Here is a 16,520-nt window from a genome sequence, read left to right as displayed (position 1 = left end):
TCTAATGTAACTTCAGGTACTCCATAAGACTGGAGGGGAATCATAAGTTTAAGACACTATGTAAATAAGATTTCTATAGAAGCATCATTCAAAAAGTGTATCAGATACTTTAGTAATCGTAGGGGAAACATGTTTCTGCATGCAGATAACACTTAAAATGATTGGAAAATACTTGATTTGTCACAAGACAAATCTTACCCACTTACTCATGTTCCTCGAGCATTTGGTCTTCATGTTTTCAATGCAGCAGTGCCTTTCTCTAAAATAGCAGAAGTGACTCCTTATAAAATTAACTTGCAAATCTGCAGTATCCTTAGAAAATTTTTTAATTTTTATAATATTTTCAACATATAGTTATCGACATAAAGTATATAGTAATCAAAGTCAGTATGTCAAATAGTGAGTAGAAATGTCAATGATAAAAAGAATGCTCTGTATAGAACTAAGTGCTCCAAATTCAGTTTTTTGGTTGATTTTTCTGGTGTTGTAATCTAAAATTGTAGAAAAGGAGGGCACCTGGGTGCCCAACTCTTGATTTTGGCTCAGGTCAAATCCCACGGTCATGGATTTGGGGTCCATGTTGGGCTCTGCAGTTAACGTAGAGCCTGCTTAAGATTCTCTCTCTCTCTCTCTCTCTCTCTCTCTCTCTCTCTCTCTCTCTCTCTCTTTCTCTCTCTCTCTCTGTCTCTGTCTCTGTCTCTCTCTCTGTCTCTCTCTCTGTCTGTCTCTCTCTCTTTCTCTCTCTCTGTCTCTCTCCCCTGCTTGTGCTGTATAAATGAATGAATGAATAAATAAAATTATAGAAAGGAAAGGCAATTCTCCATTTGGAAAGAGTAACTGAAACAAAGGATCTCTAATGGGTTTTCTTTCTTGTTTAGCTTAGCCTCCTCTCCTTAGCACCTACCAGTTGTTGTAATCCTTTGTTCCCTTTTCACAATGATACACAAACTTGAGTTGAGTTGCTAATGAATGGCCCTTTAAGGATCCATGGAATTATCATCTCATTTGAAGCTTTTTTTTTTTTTTTTTTTTTTTTTGAGAGAGAGAGAAAGAGATCACACACAAGCCAGGGAGAGGGTCATGGGTTGGGGGAGAGATAGGGAGAGAGAGAGAGAGACAGAGAAAGAGAAAGAATGAATCATAAGAAGAAGGTTCCATGCTCAGTGCAGAGCCTGACGTAGGGCTCTGTCTCGCAACCCTGGGATCATGACCTGAGCCAAAATCAAAAGTCAGATGCTCAACCAACTGAGCCACCCAGTCACCCCTCATCTCATTTGAATCTTGATATTTTTTCTTAATTGTACCCAATAGAAGTCTTCCTCTGAAATCTATAAAACAGTGTCTTTGCTACTTACTTGTACCACTTATGTGTTACCTTCAGAAGTTCTATTTTCTTGACATATCTTATTTCCCAATTGAACTGGAAGCTCCCTGAAGGTAGGATCTATTTTTTATACTTCTTTATATTTCCAAATATAAAGAATATACCAAGTACACTCCTATTTCCACAGTACTTGAAAGGAGAAGACACTCATTTTGTCTGAAATTATAATGAAGATTTAGTAAAGAATATAACACCAGAAGGCAAGGAAAGCACTCCAGGCAATTTTTATCAACTCACAGCAGTTGCTTTTTCTTTCTTTTTTTTATGGTAAAAGTAGAACAGGAAAGTGAATAGTTTTTTTGTAGTACAACAAAAGCCTTAAATTATTTATTTCCCTGCCTCAGTTAAAATGCTTTGTTTCACACTTGACAGATGAATGGATTATAATAGGCTAATCCAAACTTTTCTGCCATTAACAGGATGGAAATTTCTCTGTCAATACTGTATTTGAAAAACCTCAAAATATGGTGGTGATTGGACAGTCAGCATTTGCAGACTTTGGTAAGATTCTTTTCATCTTTCAAATTCTACCCCTCTCTCTAACCTAGTCATATTAATTTCCCATACCTGAATATAATTGTATTGTCTTCAGAACTATTAAAGATTTAAAAGGTGTCTTTTCCAGTATTATACATGGCATGTGGTCAATTCCTTAACACAAGAAAGGGCCATTTATGACATTTATGTTTAAAGTATAATTTGAACTTAAGGGACTCCTGTTTGTAGGAGTAACATGCAAAACAAGGAAGTCTTTTGAGGCTTTTCTAAAGGATACCAACTAGTGATTATCGTGAAGTCTTCATACATTTCTAAATGATGGAACAAAAAAAATTGGGAGTTAACCTGACCTCTTGAAACTTGAATACTAAAAACCATTTCTATTTACATCATAATTTCAAAGAAGAGTAACATCTATTGTGAATTTGCCAGATGAGGACACATGAATCTCTGTTTTCCTTAAGATTCTACACTGTAAATCAAGTTCACTTTGGTTAGGAACTTCCAAAGCATGTATGCTTCTTTCATCATTTGTCAGTTATTATTAAAAAGGATTTTGTATTAGATAGTAAAGTAGTCTAGATGACCACTACCTAGGAGTTTAAAGCCCACTCTCCTCCTACTTTTCCTTCATTCTGCCAATAAATACCTCAGCTTCTTCCTCAGAATCCAGATGACATGGCACCGTGTCCAGAGGCCTCAGCTCCCTCATTTGTCAAATTTCAATGACAGTTGTATCCACCTCCCAAGACTATAGTGAGGAACACAATGTGAATAAAGTACACTATTTGGCACATAGTAATATGACAATAAATTACTGTATAACATCTTTTCATTGGACTTACCTGTTTTTTTTGTTGTCATTACTGCTCTTTGCTCAGTTGGCTCAATCAGCTCTTTGTTCAGTGTCATAGAAATGAATCCCAAGACAGCTATAACATGTTTAATAGTTATTTGAGGGGCACCTGGCTGGCTCAGTCAGTTAAGCGCTGGTCTCTTCATTTCGGGTCAGGTCATGATCTCGTGGTTCGTGAGATTAAGCTTCATGTCAGGTTCTGCAACAGTGCAGAGCCTGCTTGGGATTCTCTCCCTCCTTCTCTCTCTGCCCCTTCATATGTGTGCATGTGTGCGTGCACACTCTCTCAAAAATAAATAAATAAACTTTAAAAAATAGTGTTATTTGATAGAAATATCAACATCTCTATGTTGTACTGTATTTTAGTTTGGTTATGTTGCATGTTACTTTGACTTTGAGCTCATTTCTGGTTCCTGATTTACATATAGTCTTTAATAAGCAAATAGTGAAGTTATACATGAAAATATTTTTAAATTTGCTGACTGACTTGATAAGTTGGATTGACAACAAATCCTTTTGCAAGTCTTCCTCTAGAAAAAAAATATATATATAATTTTCAAGGGTACACATACCTCCCTTAACTCTAGTTAAGAACTTCTATTGGTGTTATGATCGTGTGTTTTATATAAGTGCCTTGACTTTAACAAAATTATTGGTAGCTTTTCTTAAAATTTATTTAAATTTGACTAACCATAGACTTTTACATGCAGGTATTGTTCAAATGTGCAGAATATAGGATATAGCCCATTAAGAAACATAACTATATTTCCCTACTATTTTTAATGACTTTAGGTAGCATATCAGTAAACACTTTTATTCATTTTCTTTTAATATGAAATTTATTTTCAAATTGGTTTCCCTACAACACCCAGTGCTCATCCCAACTGGTGCCCTCCTCAATACCCATCACCCACCTACCCCTCCCTCCCACCCCCATCAACTCGCAGTTTGTTCTCAGTTTTTAACAGTCTCTTATGCTTTGCCTCTCTCCCTCTCTAACCTGTTTTTTTTTCTTCCCCTCCCCCATGGTCTTCTGTTAAGTTTCTCAGGATCCACATAAGAGTGAAAACATATGGTATCTGTCTTTCTCTGTATGACTTATTTCACTTAGCATCACACTCTCCAGTTCTATCCACGTTATTAAAAAAGGCCATATTTCATTCTTTCTCATTGCCACGTAGTATTCCATTGTGTATATAAACCACAATTTCTTTATCCATTCTTCAGTTGATGGACATTTAGGCTCTTTCCATAATTTGGCTATTGTTGAAAGTTCTGCTCTAAACATTGGGGTACAAGTGCCCCTATGCATCAGTACTCCTGTATCCCTTGGGTAAATTCCTAGCAGTGCCATTGCTGGGTCATAGGGTAAATCTATTTTTAATTTTTTGAGGAACCTCCACACTATTTTCCAGAGTGGCTGCACCAGTTTGCATTCCCACCAACAGTGCAAGAGGGCTCCCGTTTCTCCACATCCTTGCCAGCATCTATAGTCTCCTGATTTGTTCATTTGACCACTTTACATGGCATGAGGTGATATCTGAGTGTGCTTTTGATTTGTATTTCCCTGATGAGGAGCGACGTTGAGCATATTTTCATGTGCTTGTTGGCCATCTGGATGTCTTCTTTAGAGAAGTGTCTATTCATGTTTTCTGCCCATTTCTTCACTGGATTATTTGTTTTTCAGGTGTGGAATTGGTGAGCTCTTTATAGATTTTGGATACTAACCCTTTATCTGATATGTCATTTGCAAATATCTTTTCCCATTCCGTTGGTTGCCTTTTATTTTGTTGATTGTTTCCTTTGCTGCGTAGAAGCCTTTTATCTCATGAGATCCCAATAGTTCATTTTTGCTTTTAATTCCCTTGCCTTTGGGGATGTGTCAAGTAAGAAATTGCTGAGGCTGAGGTCAGAGAGGTTTTTTCCTGCTTTCTCCTTTAGGGTTTTGATGGTTTCCTGTCTCACATTCAGGTCCTTTATCCATTTTGAGTTTGTTTTTGTGAATGGTGTAAGAAAGTGGTCTAGTTTAATTCTACTGCATGTTGCTGTCCAGTTCTCCCAGCACCATTTGTTAAAGAGACTGTCTTTTTTCCATTGGATATTCTTTCCTGCTTTGTCAAAGATTAGTTGGCCGTACTTTTGTGGATCTAATTCTGGGGTTCTATTCTATTCTATTGGTCTGTGTGTCTGTTTTTGTGCCAATACCATACTGTCTTGATGATGACAGCTTTGTAGTAGAGGCTAAACTCTGGAATTGTGATGGCTCCCACTTTGATCTTCTTCTTCAATATTACTTTGGCTATTCAAGGTCTTCTGTGATTCCATATGAATTTTAGGATTGCTTGTTCTAGCTTCGAGAAGAATGCTGGTGCAATTTTGATTGGAATTGCATTGAATGTGTAGATAGCTTTGGGTAGTATTGACATTTTAACAATATTTACTCTTCCAATCCATGAGCATGGAATGTTATTCCATTTCTTTGTATCTTCTTCGATTTCCTTCATAAGCTTTCTATAGCTTTCAGCGTACAGATCTTTTACATCTTTGGTTAGATTTATTCCTAGGTATTTTATGCTTCTTGGTGCAATTGTCAATGGGATCTGTTTCTTTATTTGTCTTTCTTTTGCTCATTATTAGTGTATAAGAATGCAACTGATTTCTGTACATTGATTTTGTATCCTGCAACTTTGCTGAATTCATGTGTCAGTTCTAGCAGACCTTTGGTGGAGTCTATCAGGTTTTCCATGTATAATATGTCATCTGCAAAAAGTGAAAGCTTGACTTCATCTTTGCCAGTTTTGATGCCTTTGATTTCATTTTGTTGTCTGATTGCTGATGCTAGCACTTCCAACACTATGTTAAACAACAGCGGTGAGAGTGGACATCCCTGTCGTGTTCCTGATCTCAGGGGGAAAGCTCTCAATTTTCCCCCATTGAGGATGATATTAGCTGTGGGTTTTTAATGAACGGCTTTGATGATGTTTAAGTATGTTCCTTCTATCCTGACTTTCTCAAGCGTTTTTATTAAGAAGGGATGCTGAATTTTATCAGATGCTTTTTCTGCATCGATTGACAGGATCATATGGTTCTTTTCTTTTCTTTTATTAATGTGATGTATCACATTGATTGATTTGCAAATATTGAACCAGCCCTGCAGCCCAGGCATGAATCCCACTTGATCTCATTTGATCATGGTGAATAATTCTTTTTATATGCTGTTGAATTCAATTTGCTAGTATCTTAGTGAGAATTTTTGCATCCATATTCATCAGGGATATTGGCCTGTACTTCTTTTTTTTTTTTTTTTTTTTTTTTGCTGGGTGTCTGTCTGGTTTAGGAATCAAAGTAATACTGGCTTTATAGAATGAGTCTGGAAGTTTCCCTTCCCTTTCTATTTTTAGGAACAGCTTGAGAAGAGTAGGTATCATCTCTGCTTTAAATGTCTAGTATAATTCCCCTGGGAAGCCATCTGGTCCTAGACTCTTATTTGTTGGGAGAGTTTTAATAACTGATTCATTTTCTTTGCTGATTATGGGTCTGTTCAAGCTTTCTATTTCTTCCTGTTTGAGTTTTGAATGTGTGTGGGTGCTTGGGATTTTGTCCATTTCTTCCAGGTTGTCCAGTTTGTTGGCATATAATATTTCATAGTATTCCCTGATAATTGCTTGTATTTCTGAGGGATTGGTTTTAAAAATTCCATTTTGATTCATGATTTTATCAATTTGGGTCATCTCCCTTTTCTTTTTGAGAAGCCTGCCTTGAGGTTTATCAATTTTGTTTATTTTTTCACACAACCAACTCTTCGTTTCATTGATCTGCTCTACAGTTTTCTACATTGAACTGCAATACAGTTTTCTATATTGTTTATTTCTGTTCTGATCTTTATTATTTCTCTTCTTCTGCTGGGTTTGGGGTGTCTTTGCTGTTCTGCTTCTATTTCCTTTAGGTGTGCTGTTAGATTTTGTATTTGGGGTTTTTCTTGTTTCTTGAGATAGGCCTGGATTGCAATGTATTTTCCTCTCAAGACTGCCTTCACTGCATCCCAATGTGTGTGGATTGTTGTATTTTCGTTTCCATTTGTTTCTGTATATTTTTTAATTTCTTCTCTAATTGCCTGGTTGACCCATTCATTCTTTAGTAGGGTGTTTTTGACCTCCATGCTTTTGGAGGTTTTCCAGACTTTTTCCTGTGGTTGATTTCAAGCTTCATAGCATTGTGGTCTGAAAGTGTGCATGGTAGGATCTCAATTCTTTTATACTTATGATGTGATTTGTCTTGGACAATGTTCCATGTGCACTCGAGAAGAAAGTATATTCTGTTGCTTTGGGATGCAGAGTTCTAAATATATTGTCAAGTCCATCTGATCTAATGTATCATTCAGGGCCCTTGTTTCTTTATTGATCCTGTGTCTAGATGATGTATTCATTGTTGTAAGTGGAGTATTAAAGTCCCCTGCAATTACCACATTCTTATCAATAAGGTTGCTTATGTTTGTGATTAATTGTTTTATATATTTGGGGGCTCCCGTATTCGGCGCATAGACATTTATAATTGTTAGCTCTTCCTGATGGATAGACCCTGTAATTCTTATATAATGCCCTTCTTCCTCTCTTGTTACAGCCTTTAATTTAAAGTCTAGTTTGTCTGATATAAGTATGGCTACTCCAGCTTTCTTTTGACTTCCAGTAGCATGATAGATGGTTCTCCATCCCTTCACTTTCAATCTAAAGGTGTCTTAAGGTCTAAAATGAGTCTCTGTTAGACAGCAAATAGATCGGTCTTGTTTTTTTTTTCCACTCTGATACCCTATGTCTTTTGGTTGGAGCATTTAGTCCATATACATTCAGTGTTATTATAGAATGATATGGGTTTAGAGTCATTGTGATGTCTGTAGGTTTCATGCTTGTAGTGATGTCTCTGGTCCTTTGTGGTCCTTGCAACATTTCACTCACAGAACCCCCCTTAGGATCTCTTGTAGGGCTGGTTTAGTGGTGATGAATTCCTTCAGTGTTTGTTTGTTTGGGAAGACCTTTATCTCTCCTTCTATTCTAAATGACAGACTTGCTGGATGATAAAGGATTCTCGGCTGCATATTTTTTTTTCTGTTCAACACATCGAAGATTTCCTGCCATTCCTTTCTGGCCTTCCAAGTTTCAGTAAATAAGTCTGCTACTAGCCTTATGGATCTCCCTTTATATGTTAGAGTGTGTTTATCCCTAGCTGCTTTCAGAATTTTCTCTCTATCCTTGTATTTTGCCAGTTTCACTATGATATGTCTTGCAGAAGATCCATTCAAGTTACATCTGAAGGGAGTTCTCTGTGCCTCTTGGATTTCACTGCCTTTTTCCTTCCCCAAATCAGGGAAGTTCTCAGCTATGATACGTTCAAGTACACCTTCAGCCCCTTTCTCTCTCTTCCTCTTCTTCTGGAATTCCCATGATATGGATATTGTTTCGCATGATTGCATCACTTAGTTCTCGAATTCTTTCCTCATACTCCTGGATTTTTTTATCTCTCTTTTTCTCAGCTTCCTCTTTTTCCATAATTTTATCTTCTTCTTCACCTGTTCTCTCCTATTCCTCTTTAATCCGAGCTGTGGTCATCTCCATTTTATTTTGCACCTTGTTTATAGCATTTTTTAGCTTCTCATGACTATTTCTTAGTCCCTTAATCTCTGTAGCAATAGATTCTCTGCTGTCGTCTATATTTTTTTCAAACCCATTGTTTAATTTTATGACTATTATTCTAAATTCTCGTTCTGTTATATTGCTTAAATCGTTTTTGATCAGTTCGTTAGGTCTCGCTACTTCCTGGAGTTTCTTTTGAGCAGAATTCTTCCATTTTGTCATTTTGGATAGTCCGTGGGGTGGCCCGGAACTGCAGGGCACTTCCCCTGTGCTGTCTGGAGTAATTTGTGTTAGTGGGCGGGGCCACAGTCCCCAGCCCACCGCTGAGGCCACAGTCAGACTGGTGTGTACCTTATCTTCCCCTCTCCCAGGGGCAGGACTCACTGTGGAGTGGTGTGGCCCCTGTCTGGGCTACTTGCACACTCCCAGGCTTGTGGTGCTGCTTTGATGGGATCTGGTGTATTAGCCGGAGTGGATCCGCAAGGTGTTCAGGGGTGGGAGGGGCAGGTTTAGCTTGCTTTGCCCTTTGTGGTCCCCTGCGGGAGGGGCCCTTTAGCACTGGGAGGGAGGCAGGCAGGCAGACCCATCTGAGGGATGGGTCCAGAGAAGCACAGCGTTGGGTGTTTGCACTGTGCAAGCAAGTTCATTGATGGGAATTGGTTCCCTTTGGTATTTTGTGTGGGATGGGAGAGGGAGATGGCCCTGGCCAGCGCCTTTGTTCCCTGCCGAGCTGAGCTCTGTCTTCCAGGGCTCAACACCTTTCCCTCTGGGTGTTCTCTCACCCTCCCGCTCTCCGAGCAGAGCTGTTGACTTATAACATTCCAGATGGTAAGTCCTGCTGGCTCTCAGAACTCAGGAAGTCCAGCCCCTCTTCTTTTGCAAGCCAAATTCGGGGATTCCGCCTTGCTGAGCAGGCTGCCCTTCCACCACCCCATCTCCCTCCCGCCAGTCCGTGTAGCACGCACCGCCTCTCTGCCCTTCCTACCCTCTTCTGTGAGCCTCTTGTCTACACTTGGCTCCAGAGAGTCTGTTCTGCTAGTCTTCTGGCAGCTTTCTGGGTTATTTAGGCAGATATGGGTGGAATCTAACTGATCAGCAGGATGAGGTGAGCCCAGTGTCCTCCTGCGCCACCATCTTCCAAACCTCTCCCTGCTAAACACTTTTAATATATCAGTAAACCCTAAGTAAATATCCATAATGTCTTTTAAAGAATCCATGTATTTTTAGTTGAGTATTATTAAAAAACAAGACTGCTAATGAGTGCAGAAAAGCAGATGGCATTGAATAAGGTTATGAATATTAATATAAACAAAATATACATTTTCTAAACATTAGAATACATCTTGAATTGCATCCTGCCCTCCATCCTCAACTCCTTCTCCACCCGCACTCTCTTAGAACCAAGTCAAGTTTGACTGACAGCCAGGAAGTCAGCATGATTTCAGAAATTCACCATTTACCAAATAGATAAAAAAAAAAAAAAAATAAAAGCACATGCTGGAATAAATGATGGAGCTCACAGGAAGAATCCTGTACCAGAAAAGAGGGTTTAAATGGCTCCCAGTTCACTTAAGTTGTCTAGGAACAGAAGGTTTTTTTACAGTTATGATGAAGTTTTTAGCTGCTAATAAAAAATATTTTGTTAAAGATTAAAAAAATCTACTTTAAAGTTAGGCTATTCTGGTATAGAATAAGGGTAGGGTGATTTGAAATCACACAAATCAAGAGTCTTTACCAAAAAATCAACAGAATAATTGTTCAGACTAATTATGTTGTTTATTTCCTTTATAAGACAAATTCTATACCAGAAATTAGCTAAATAAAACACCATGGAGTATTATGCAGCTGATGAAAATGATGGTTATGAAGATTCTGTTCAAAGTAAAGAACAGAACAGTGTTACACAATGTAATCATCTGAAACAAAACCAGACTAGAAAGAATATTTCAGACTGATAGTCATGGTTATGTGAAAGCAGGTTAATAGGTTATCTTATTCCCTGTGTTTCATATTTTCTGTTATGTAGTCAGATTGATTTAATATATGAGCTTAATTATGAAAAAGTAAATAATGGAAGGGTAATAATTAGCAATGGCAAGAAAGACAGCAAAGTATGTGCTTAAAGTGTTGTTAGATATTTTTGTCATACTATTTCCAACTAAGTTCATATATAAGTGATCCTATCCTCTGAGTTGCATGAAATCTTCTTTAGAGTGGTCATATACTTTAACAAGATCTTTAACTCCTACAAATAAAATACAAAACTTAGACCTTTGTTATCTTTCAAATATTATACTGAATGCCATGTAAGAATGCAGAGATTTTTAAGATAAGGTCCTTGCCTTTAAGTAATTTGTAGTCTTGGGACGCCTGGGTGGCTCAGTCAGTTGGGCATCTGACTTACGCTCAGGTCATGATCTCTCAGTTCACGAGCTCAAGCCCTGCATTGGGCTCTGTGCTGATGGCTCAGAGCCTGGAGCCTGCTTCGAATTCTGTCTCCCGCTTTCTCTGCCCTTCCCCCGTTCATTTTCTCTGTCTGTCTGTCTGTCTCTCTCTCTCTCTCTCTCTCTCTCGGTAATGAATAAACATAAAAAAAAATTTAAGAAAAAAATAAATTTGTGGCTCAGTCTTGTGGCTCAGTCGGTTAAGCATCCAACTTTGGCACAGGTCCTGATTTCACAGTTCGTAAGTTCAAGCCCTGTGTCAAGCTCTGTGCTGACAGCTCAGCCTGGAGCCTGCATTGGATTCTGTGTCTCCTCTCTTTGCCCCTCCCCCACTCATGCTCTTTCTCTCTCAAAAATAAATAAACATTAAGAAGAAAGAACAGGGGCGCCTGGGTGGCGCAGTCGGTTAAGCGTCCGACTTCAGCCAGGTCACGATCTCGCAGTCCGTGAGTTCGAGCCCCGCGTCGGGCTCTGGGCTGATGACTCAGAGCCTGGAGCCTGTTTCCGATTCTGTGTCTCCCTCTCTCTCTGCCCCTCCCCCGTTCATGCTCTGTCTCTCTCTGTCCCAAAAATAAATAAACGTTGAAAAAAAAAAAAATTTAAGAAAGAACAAAATTTGTAGTCTTGGGCACCTGGGTGGCTCAGTCATTTGGGCACCTGGTTCTTAGTTTTGGCTTAGGTCACAATCTCATGGGTTCGTGGAATTGAGCCTTGCACGGGGCTCTGCACTGGCAGTGGAGAGACTGCTTGGGATTCTCTCCCTCGCTCATGCGTGCATACTCACATGCTCTGTCTCTAAATAAATAAACTAAAAATATATTTTTTTCAAATATATATATGTGTGTGTGTGTGTGTGTGTGTATATATATATATATATATATATATATATATATATATAGTCTAATTTGGAAAACAAAAGACAAATTTGAAAAAGCACAGGAATAAAGAAACAACTACCATAATATAAGAGACACCAGACTGTATTTCACTGTTAATTACAGAATTAATGCCATAGACAAGATGTAAAGTCTTATGGCAAATTGAATCACTTTAGGCTAAGAAAGGGTAGGAAGGTTCATGGAAGATGTGAGATTTTGGACTGGACTTTGAAACAACTCTGATGTTTGGTTAAAAATATATAGAGGTATAAAAACAGGGTGTGGTTAGTGACTAGTGAATACACGACTTAGGCTTGAATAGAGTTTCTATAAAAATGTAAAAACATAAAAATGGACTGGGAACACATTGAATTACCAAATGAGTAGCAGGTGAACAAATGTTAATTTTGTGCAGTGAAAGCAGTGGGAAGTAGTAGAGCAGTTTTGGACATCTCTGTGGTAATACCTTTTTTAAATTAACTTCAGAAAGTAAAGTTAAAATCTTCTGGTCTTTTAGGGCATGCAGAAGGTATTGCTCCTTAGACATAGAATAGGAATTCAAGTGGAAAGTACTAGAATCTCTAAGATGCTTGAGATTTTTATATCAAAAGGGAGGCACATTTAAAGTTTAAAATACAGGTGTTTTTTTTTTTAATTTTTTTTTTTCAACGTTTATTTATTTTTGGGACAGAGAGAGACAGAGCATGAACGGGGGAGGGGCAGAGAGAGGGGGAGACACAGAATCGGAAACAGGCTCCAGGCTCTGAGCCATCAGCCCAGAGCCCGACGCGGGGCTCGAACTCACGGACCGTGAGATCGTGACCTGGCTGAAGTCGGACGCTTAACCGACTGTGCCACCCAGGCGCCCCTAAAATACAGGTTTTAATAGGGATAAAAACCAGTCAGGAGACAGGTCAAGGCATGAGGTGTTAAGAGCATGCACTTAACTACATCAATTAATGGAGGAACAAGTGTGAGAAACATAAAGAAACAATCAGTCATTTTAGTGATTGATTTGACTGTAGTGAATTAAAAAAAAAAATCCCTGAATGACTAAAAGAATTATTTTCTATACCGTCCTTCATAGAGATAGGTAATTAGGAGAGAAAGCTTGTTTGGATACTTACAGATACTTTAGAGTCATCACATTAATTATACTAATAAGACAACAAAGCGGGAACATTTAAGAAACCTAGTTGCAGGAATACAGCAAGGCAAGTTTAAAAGTCCTCCAAGAGCTAAGAAGTCAAGACCTGAAGGGGGTATAAACAACTTTACAGAGGAATAAGGAGGGAGAAAAACAAGCACTACAAGGTGGTCAGAAACCATTGACAATATTATGACCAAGAAAAGGCCTTTTCATTTACAGGTCACAAGAGCACTAATGGCCTAAAAGATATTGTCTGCAGAACTCTTTAGCAGTCTCTGAGCCTTAGAGGTCAGCTCATAAATAGTGGCTGCCACTGGTTAGTGTCAGATGAGATACTTGGGGAATCTGCAACCCATAGATGCATCTAATAAGCAGTCATCTTGTAGAAAGTATGTTTTATATCTTATCCTACTATGTAACACTTTTAAACTATATGTTAGAGTTGGGTCAGAATATTATATTCTAGAATTTCTGTAAATAAGATGGTACCTCTTTATTAAATTATATAGGACAAAAAAGTCAAGAAACATAAGGTACATTTTTTCTATCAAATAGAATTATATATACCAGGCTTAGAGAAAACATTAATTTTGTATACAATGCCAGATACAGTAGAAATCAATAAAGAGCTACAAAACTAAAGGGAAAGTAGAAAGCTTAATAGGGTGGCTCAGTCATTGGAGTGTCCAACTTCAGCTCAGGTCATGATCTCACAGTTCTTGGGTTCGAGCCCCACTTCGCACTTCGCAATGACAGCGTGAAGCCTGCTTTGAATTCTCTATCTCCCTCTCTCTCTGCCCCTACCCTGCTCATGCACTCTTTCTCTCAAAAATAAGTAAACATTAAAAAATATTTTTAAAAAGGAAACCTTCATAGAATGTTAGCATATTCTATAGATTGAATCATTTTAAATCTCATAATAAATAAATTTATATATCCAAATCTGATGCTAACTTGTGTATATCAGATCATCATAAGGAGATCACATTTTATTCTCTAAGCGAAGGGAGGATATCTAGCATGTTGTTGGTAAAGCCTGGAAATGGTGAATCAGATCATCTAAATAATTTTATAGGAAATAAAAGGGCTAATGAAAATTAAAAACTTGGTCACCCTTGATATTTCAAGATATCAAACCCTTTAAATATTGTGCTGGTTGAGACCAAATATTCATTGAGTATTCCCTTGCCTAGCCCAGGAAATAATCATTGATAATCTTAAAGTGAAAGAGAAAAAGCAAGAAACTTCAAAATCAAATTATTTTATGAAGTCTAGATGCTACTAGATAAAAATTAGATTTTAATCCAAATTAACCATGGTAGAACTGAAATGCTTAGTTCAAAGTAACATGACAGTTATATTTTCTCTTGTTTTACAGTTAGATATATATTTAATTACAAGCTGTTAAATTAAAATTATTTCTTGTTAGTGCTTGATTTGCTAATAAATCAGATGAGCCATGTATGGAAATTTAAATTTATTATTTAGCCTGAATGCTAATGGAGAGCTGAATGTTCATATTCTCTTTTACAAAAGAATTTTGAAAATTAAATGCCTTCAAGTAGATGATGATCATACTACAAAAGAGGTTGTATAGGGGAAAGTTCTAGGTGTTATGTTTCCTGGGCCTATTTTCAGTATGAGTCATTTAAGACTGCCTTTTATTTCAAAGACTTAATAGTGGAGTCTGTTTGTTTGTTTCACACACTTGTAAACTGGCTGCTCTTTTGTTAAGTAGCTTTATTTGTTTTTTCATCAAAAAGTGACACTGAATTCCAATTGAGAATAATCAGTAAAAGAAAAAAAATGCTCGAGGTTTCAGATACTCTCTCTTAAACGTACTACCATAGCTCCTTCATTGCCAATCAGAATTTACTAAGTAGATTCAAATACAGAATATTTTCATATATGGAGTATGGGCAAATTAGATATAATTCTTAGATTGAAGGAATTTGAAATATAATACTTGTATTCCTTTGAATGAATTTATGATACAAACATATCAAATAGTTTATTCTTTAAAATTGTATGGTGATCACTTATTTTTCCATTCAGTTTTCTTCCTGTTTTATACCAAAAGATATATAAGATGTTAATGTATTCAAAAAATATTTTTTGAGTGCCTACTGTTTGGACTGCTCTATTCTAGCTGCTTGGCATATACCACAAGTGAAGCATATGAGAACCCTGTCCTTATGAAGTTTAAATTCATTTGAGGGGAGAAAGTCAAGAATAATTCATTAAATTAGTAAGGTGTTTTTAGAAAGTGGTAAGAGCTTTGAAGAAATAAAGTATTGTAATGGGAAGTGAGAGGGGCTATGTTCTGTAGCTGATTAGAGGTCATATTTGACCCAAGATGAAGTCACATGAGGTTTTGGGAAACTGTTCCATGTAGAGATAACACCTAAGCAAATGTTGAAGGAACAAAAAGAAGTCTGGCACTTGGCCAGGTCTTTAGAGCCTTGTAGACCAAAGTAAAGACTTTGGATTTTATTCAAAATATAATTGGAAGCTTCAAGAAGACTTGTTAGTAGGATATGCAATTAACCAGGCAAAAGATATGATGACTTGGACCTGTGTAATCATTAGGAGATAAGAGAAGGGGTCATACTTAGGAGATGTTGGAGACAAAGTTGATGGGACTTACTGATTGATATTGGAGGGAAGAGAAGAAGAAAGGATGACTTACAGGTTTGGGGCTTGAACAACTGTCTGGATATTGATACCATTCACCGAGGTAGAAAAGGAGTAGAAAGAGGAAGTTCTGTTAATAGTTCTGTTTTGGACATGTTAAGTTTGAGATGTCTGTTCCACACTAAAACAAGATACAAATGGGAGATACAAGCTCTGGAGAGGCACAGAGTTGGGTATCATTGTATCCTTGTTAAAATGCCTTTTAGATGATGGATGAGGGGTAAATGAAAGAGTACCTGCCCAAAGTATCCCACCTTTCTTCCTAATTGTATAAAAATGTAACTGTATTCCAGCCACATTGGCCTCTTTGTATCCTTCAGACAGGCCAGGCATGGTTTCCCCTGAGGGCTTCTGCCCTTGCTCATTCCTCTCTGTAGAATGTTCTTTCTCCAGATATTTCTCATGGGTCACTCCCTCACAACCTTCTAGTCTTGCTAAAATAATGCCCATTGCAGGCTACCTTCTCTGATCACTGTATTTAAATTCTACCCCTCCCCCCCCCCCCCAGCACTCCTATGTCCTTTCCCTCTTATTTTTTCTCCATAGCATTGAGTGGCATATGCTGCATTTTACTCTTGTACTCACTAGAATATACTCCATTGTTGTGTTTTGTCCACTGCTATATATCATGCCTGGAGCAGTGCCAGTCACTTTGTAAATTCTCAATGAATAATTTTGAATAATTTAATTAAATGAAAATATATTCTAGTTTATTTAACTAATTGGTTTTTAAGAATTGGGCCCAAATTTAGGATATATTTTAAGTATCTTTAACCCTAATCCTACTAAACCAGAACTTCTAAGTGTCATTTACATGATGAGGACTGATCTAACATTATTTTTGCTCATTTTGATTAAAGCTAAGTGCTTGAACTAAAAAGTGTTCTGAATCTTTAAGATAGATGGGTGCTGGGGCGTAGTCGGTTAAGCATCCAGCTCTTGCTTTTGACTCAGGTCATGATCTCATGGTTCATGGGTTCGAGCCCTGC

General features: G+C 37.7%; 1 protein-coding gene across 2 annotated transcripts in view; it reads left to right on the top strand.

Moving 5' to 3' along the window:
- ITFG1 (integrin alpha FG-GAP repeat containing 1) overlaps window positions 1-16,520 on the top strand; it is a 347,243-nt gene that overhangs the window by 98,590 nt on the left and 232,133 nt on the right. For both annotated transcript variants that reach the window (XM_045442649.1, XM_045442650.1), the window contains one exon: window positions 1,804-1,885. In XM_045442649.1, the coding sequence (XP_045298605.1) occupies window positions 1,804-1,885 (82 nt within the window). The remainder of the gene's footprint in view (window positions 1-1,803; window positions 1,886-16,520) is intronic.

The sequence above is a fragment of the Leopardus geoffroyi genome, chromosome E2 (assembly GCF_018350155.1).
Source record: "Leopardus geoffroyi isolate Oge1 chromosome E2, O.geoffroyi_Oge1_pat1.0, whole genome shotgun sequence".
In the NCBI taxonomy this organism is placed as follows: Eukaryota; Metazoa; Chordata; class Mammalia; order Carnivora; family Felidae; genus Leopardus; species Leopardus geoffroyi.
Note: the sequence above shows the minus strand (reverse complement) of the source record. Positions and strands in the feature narration are given on the sequence as shown.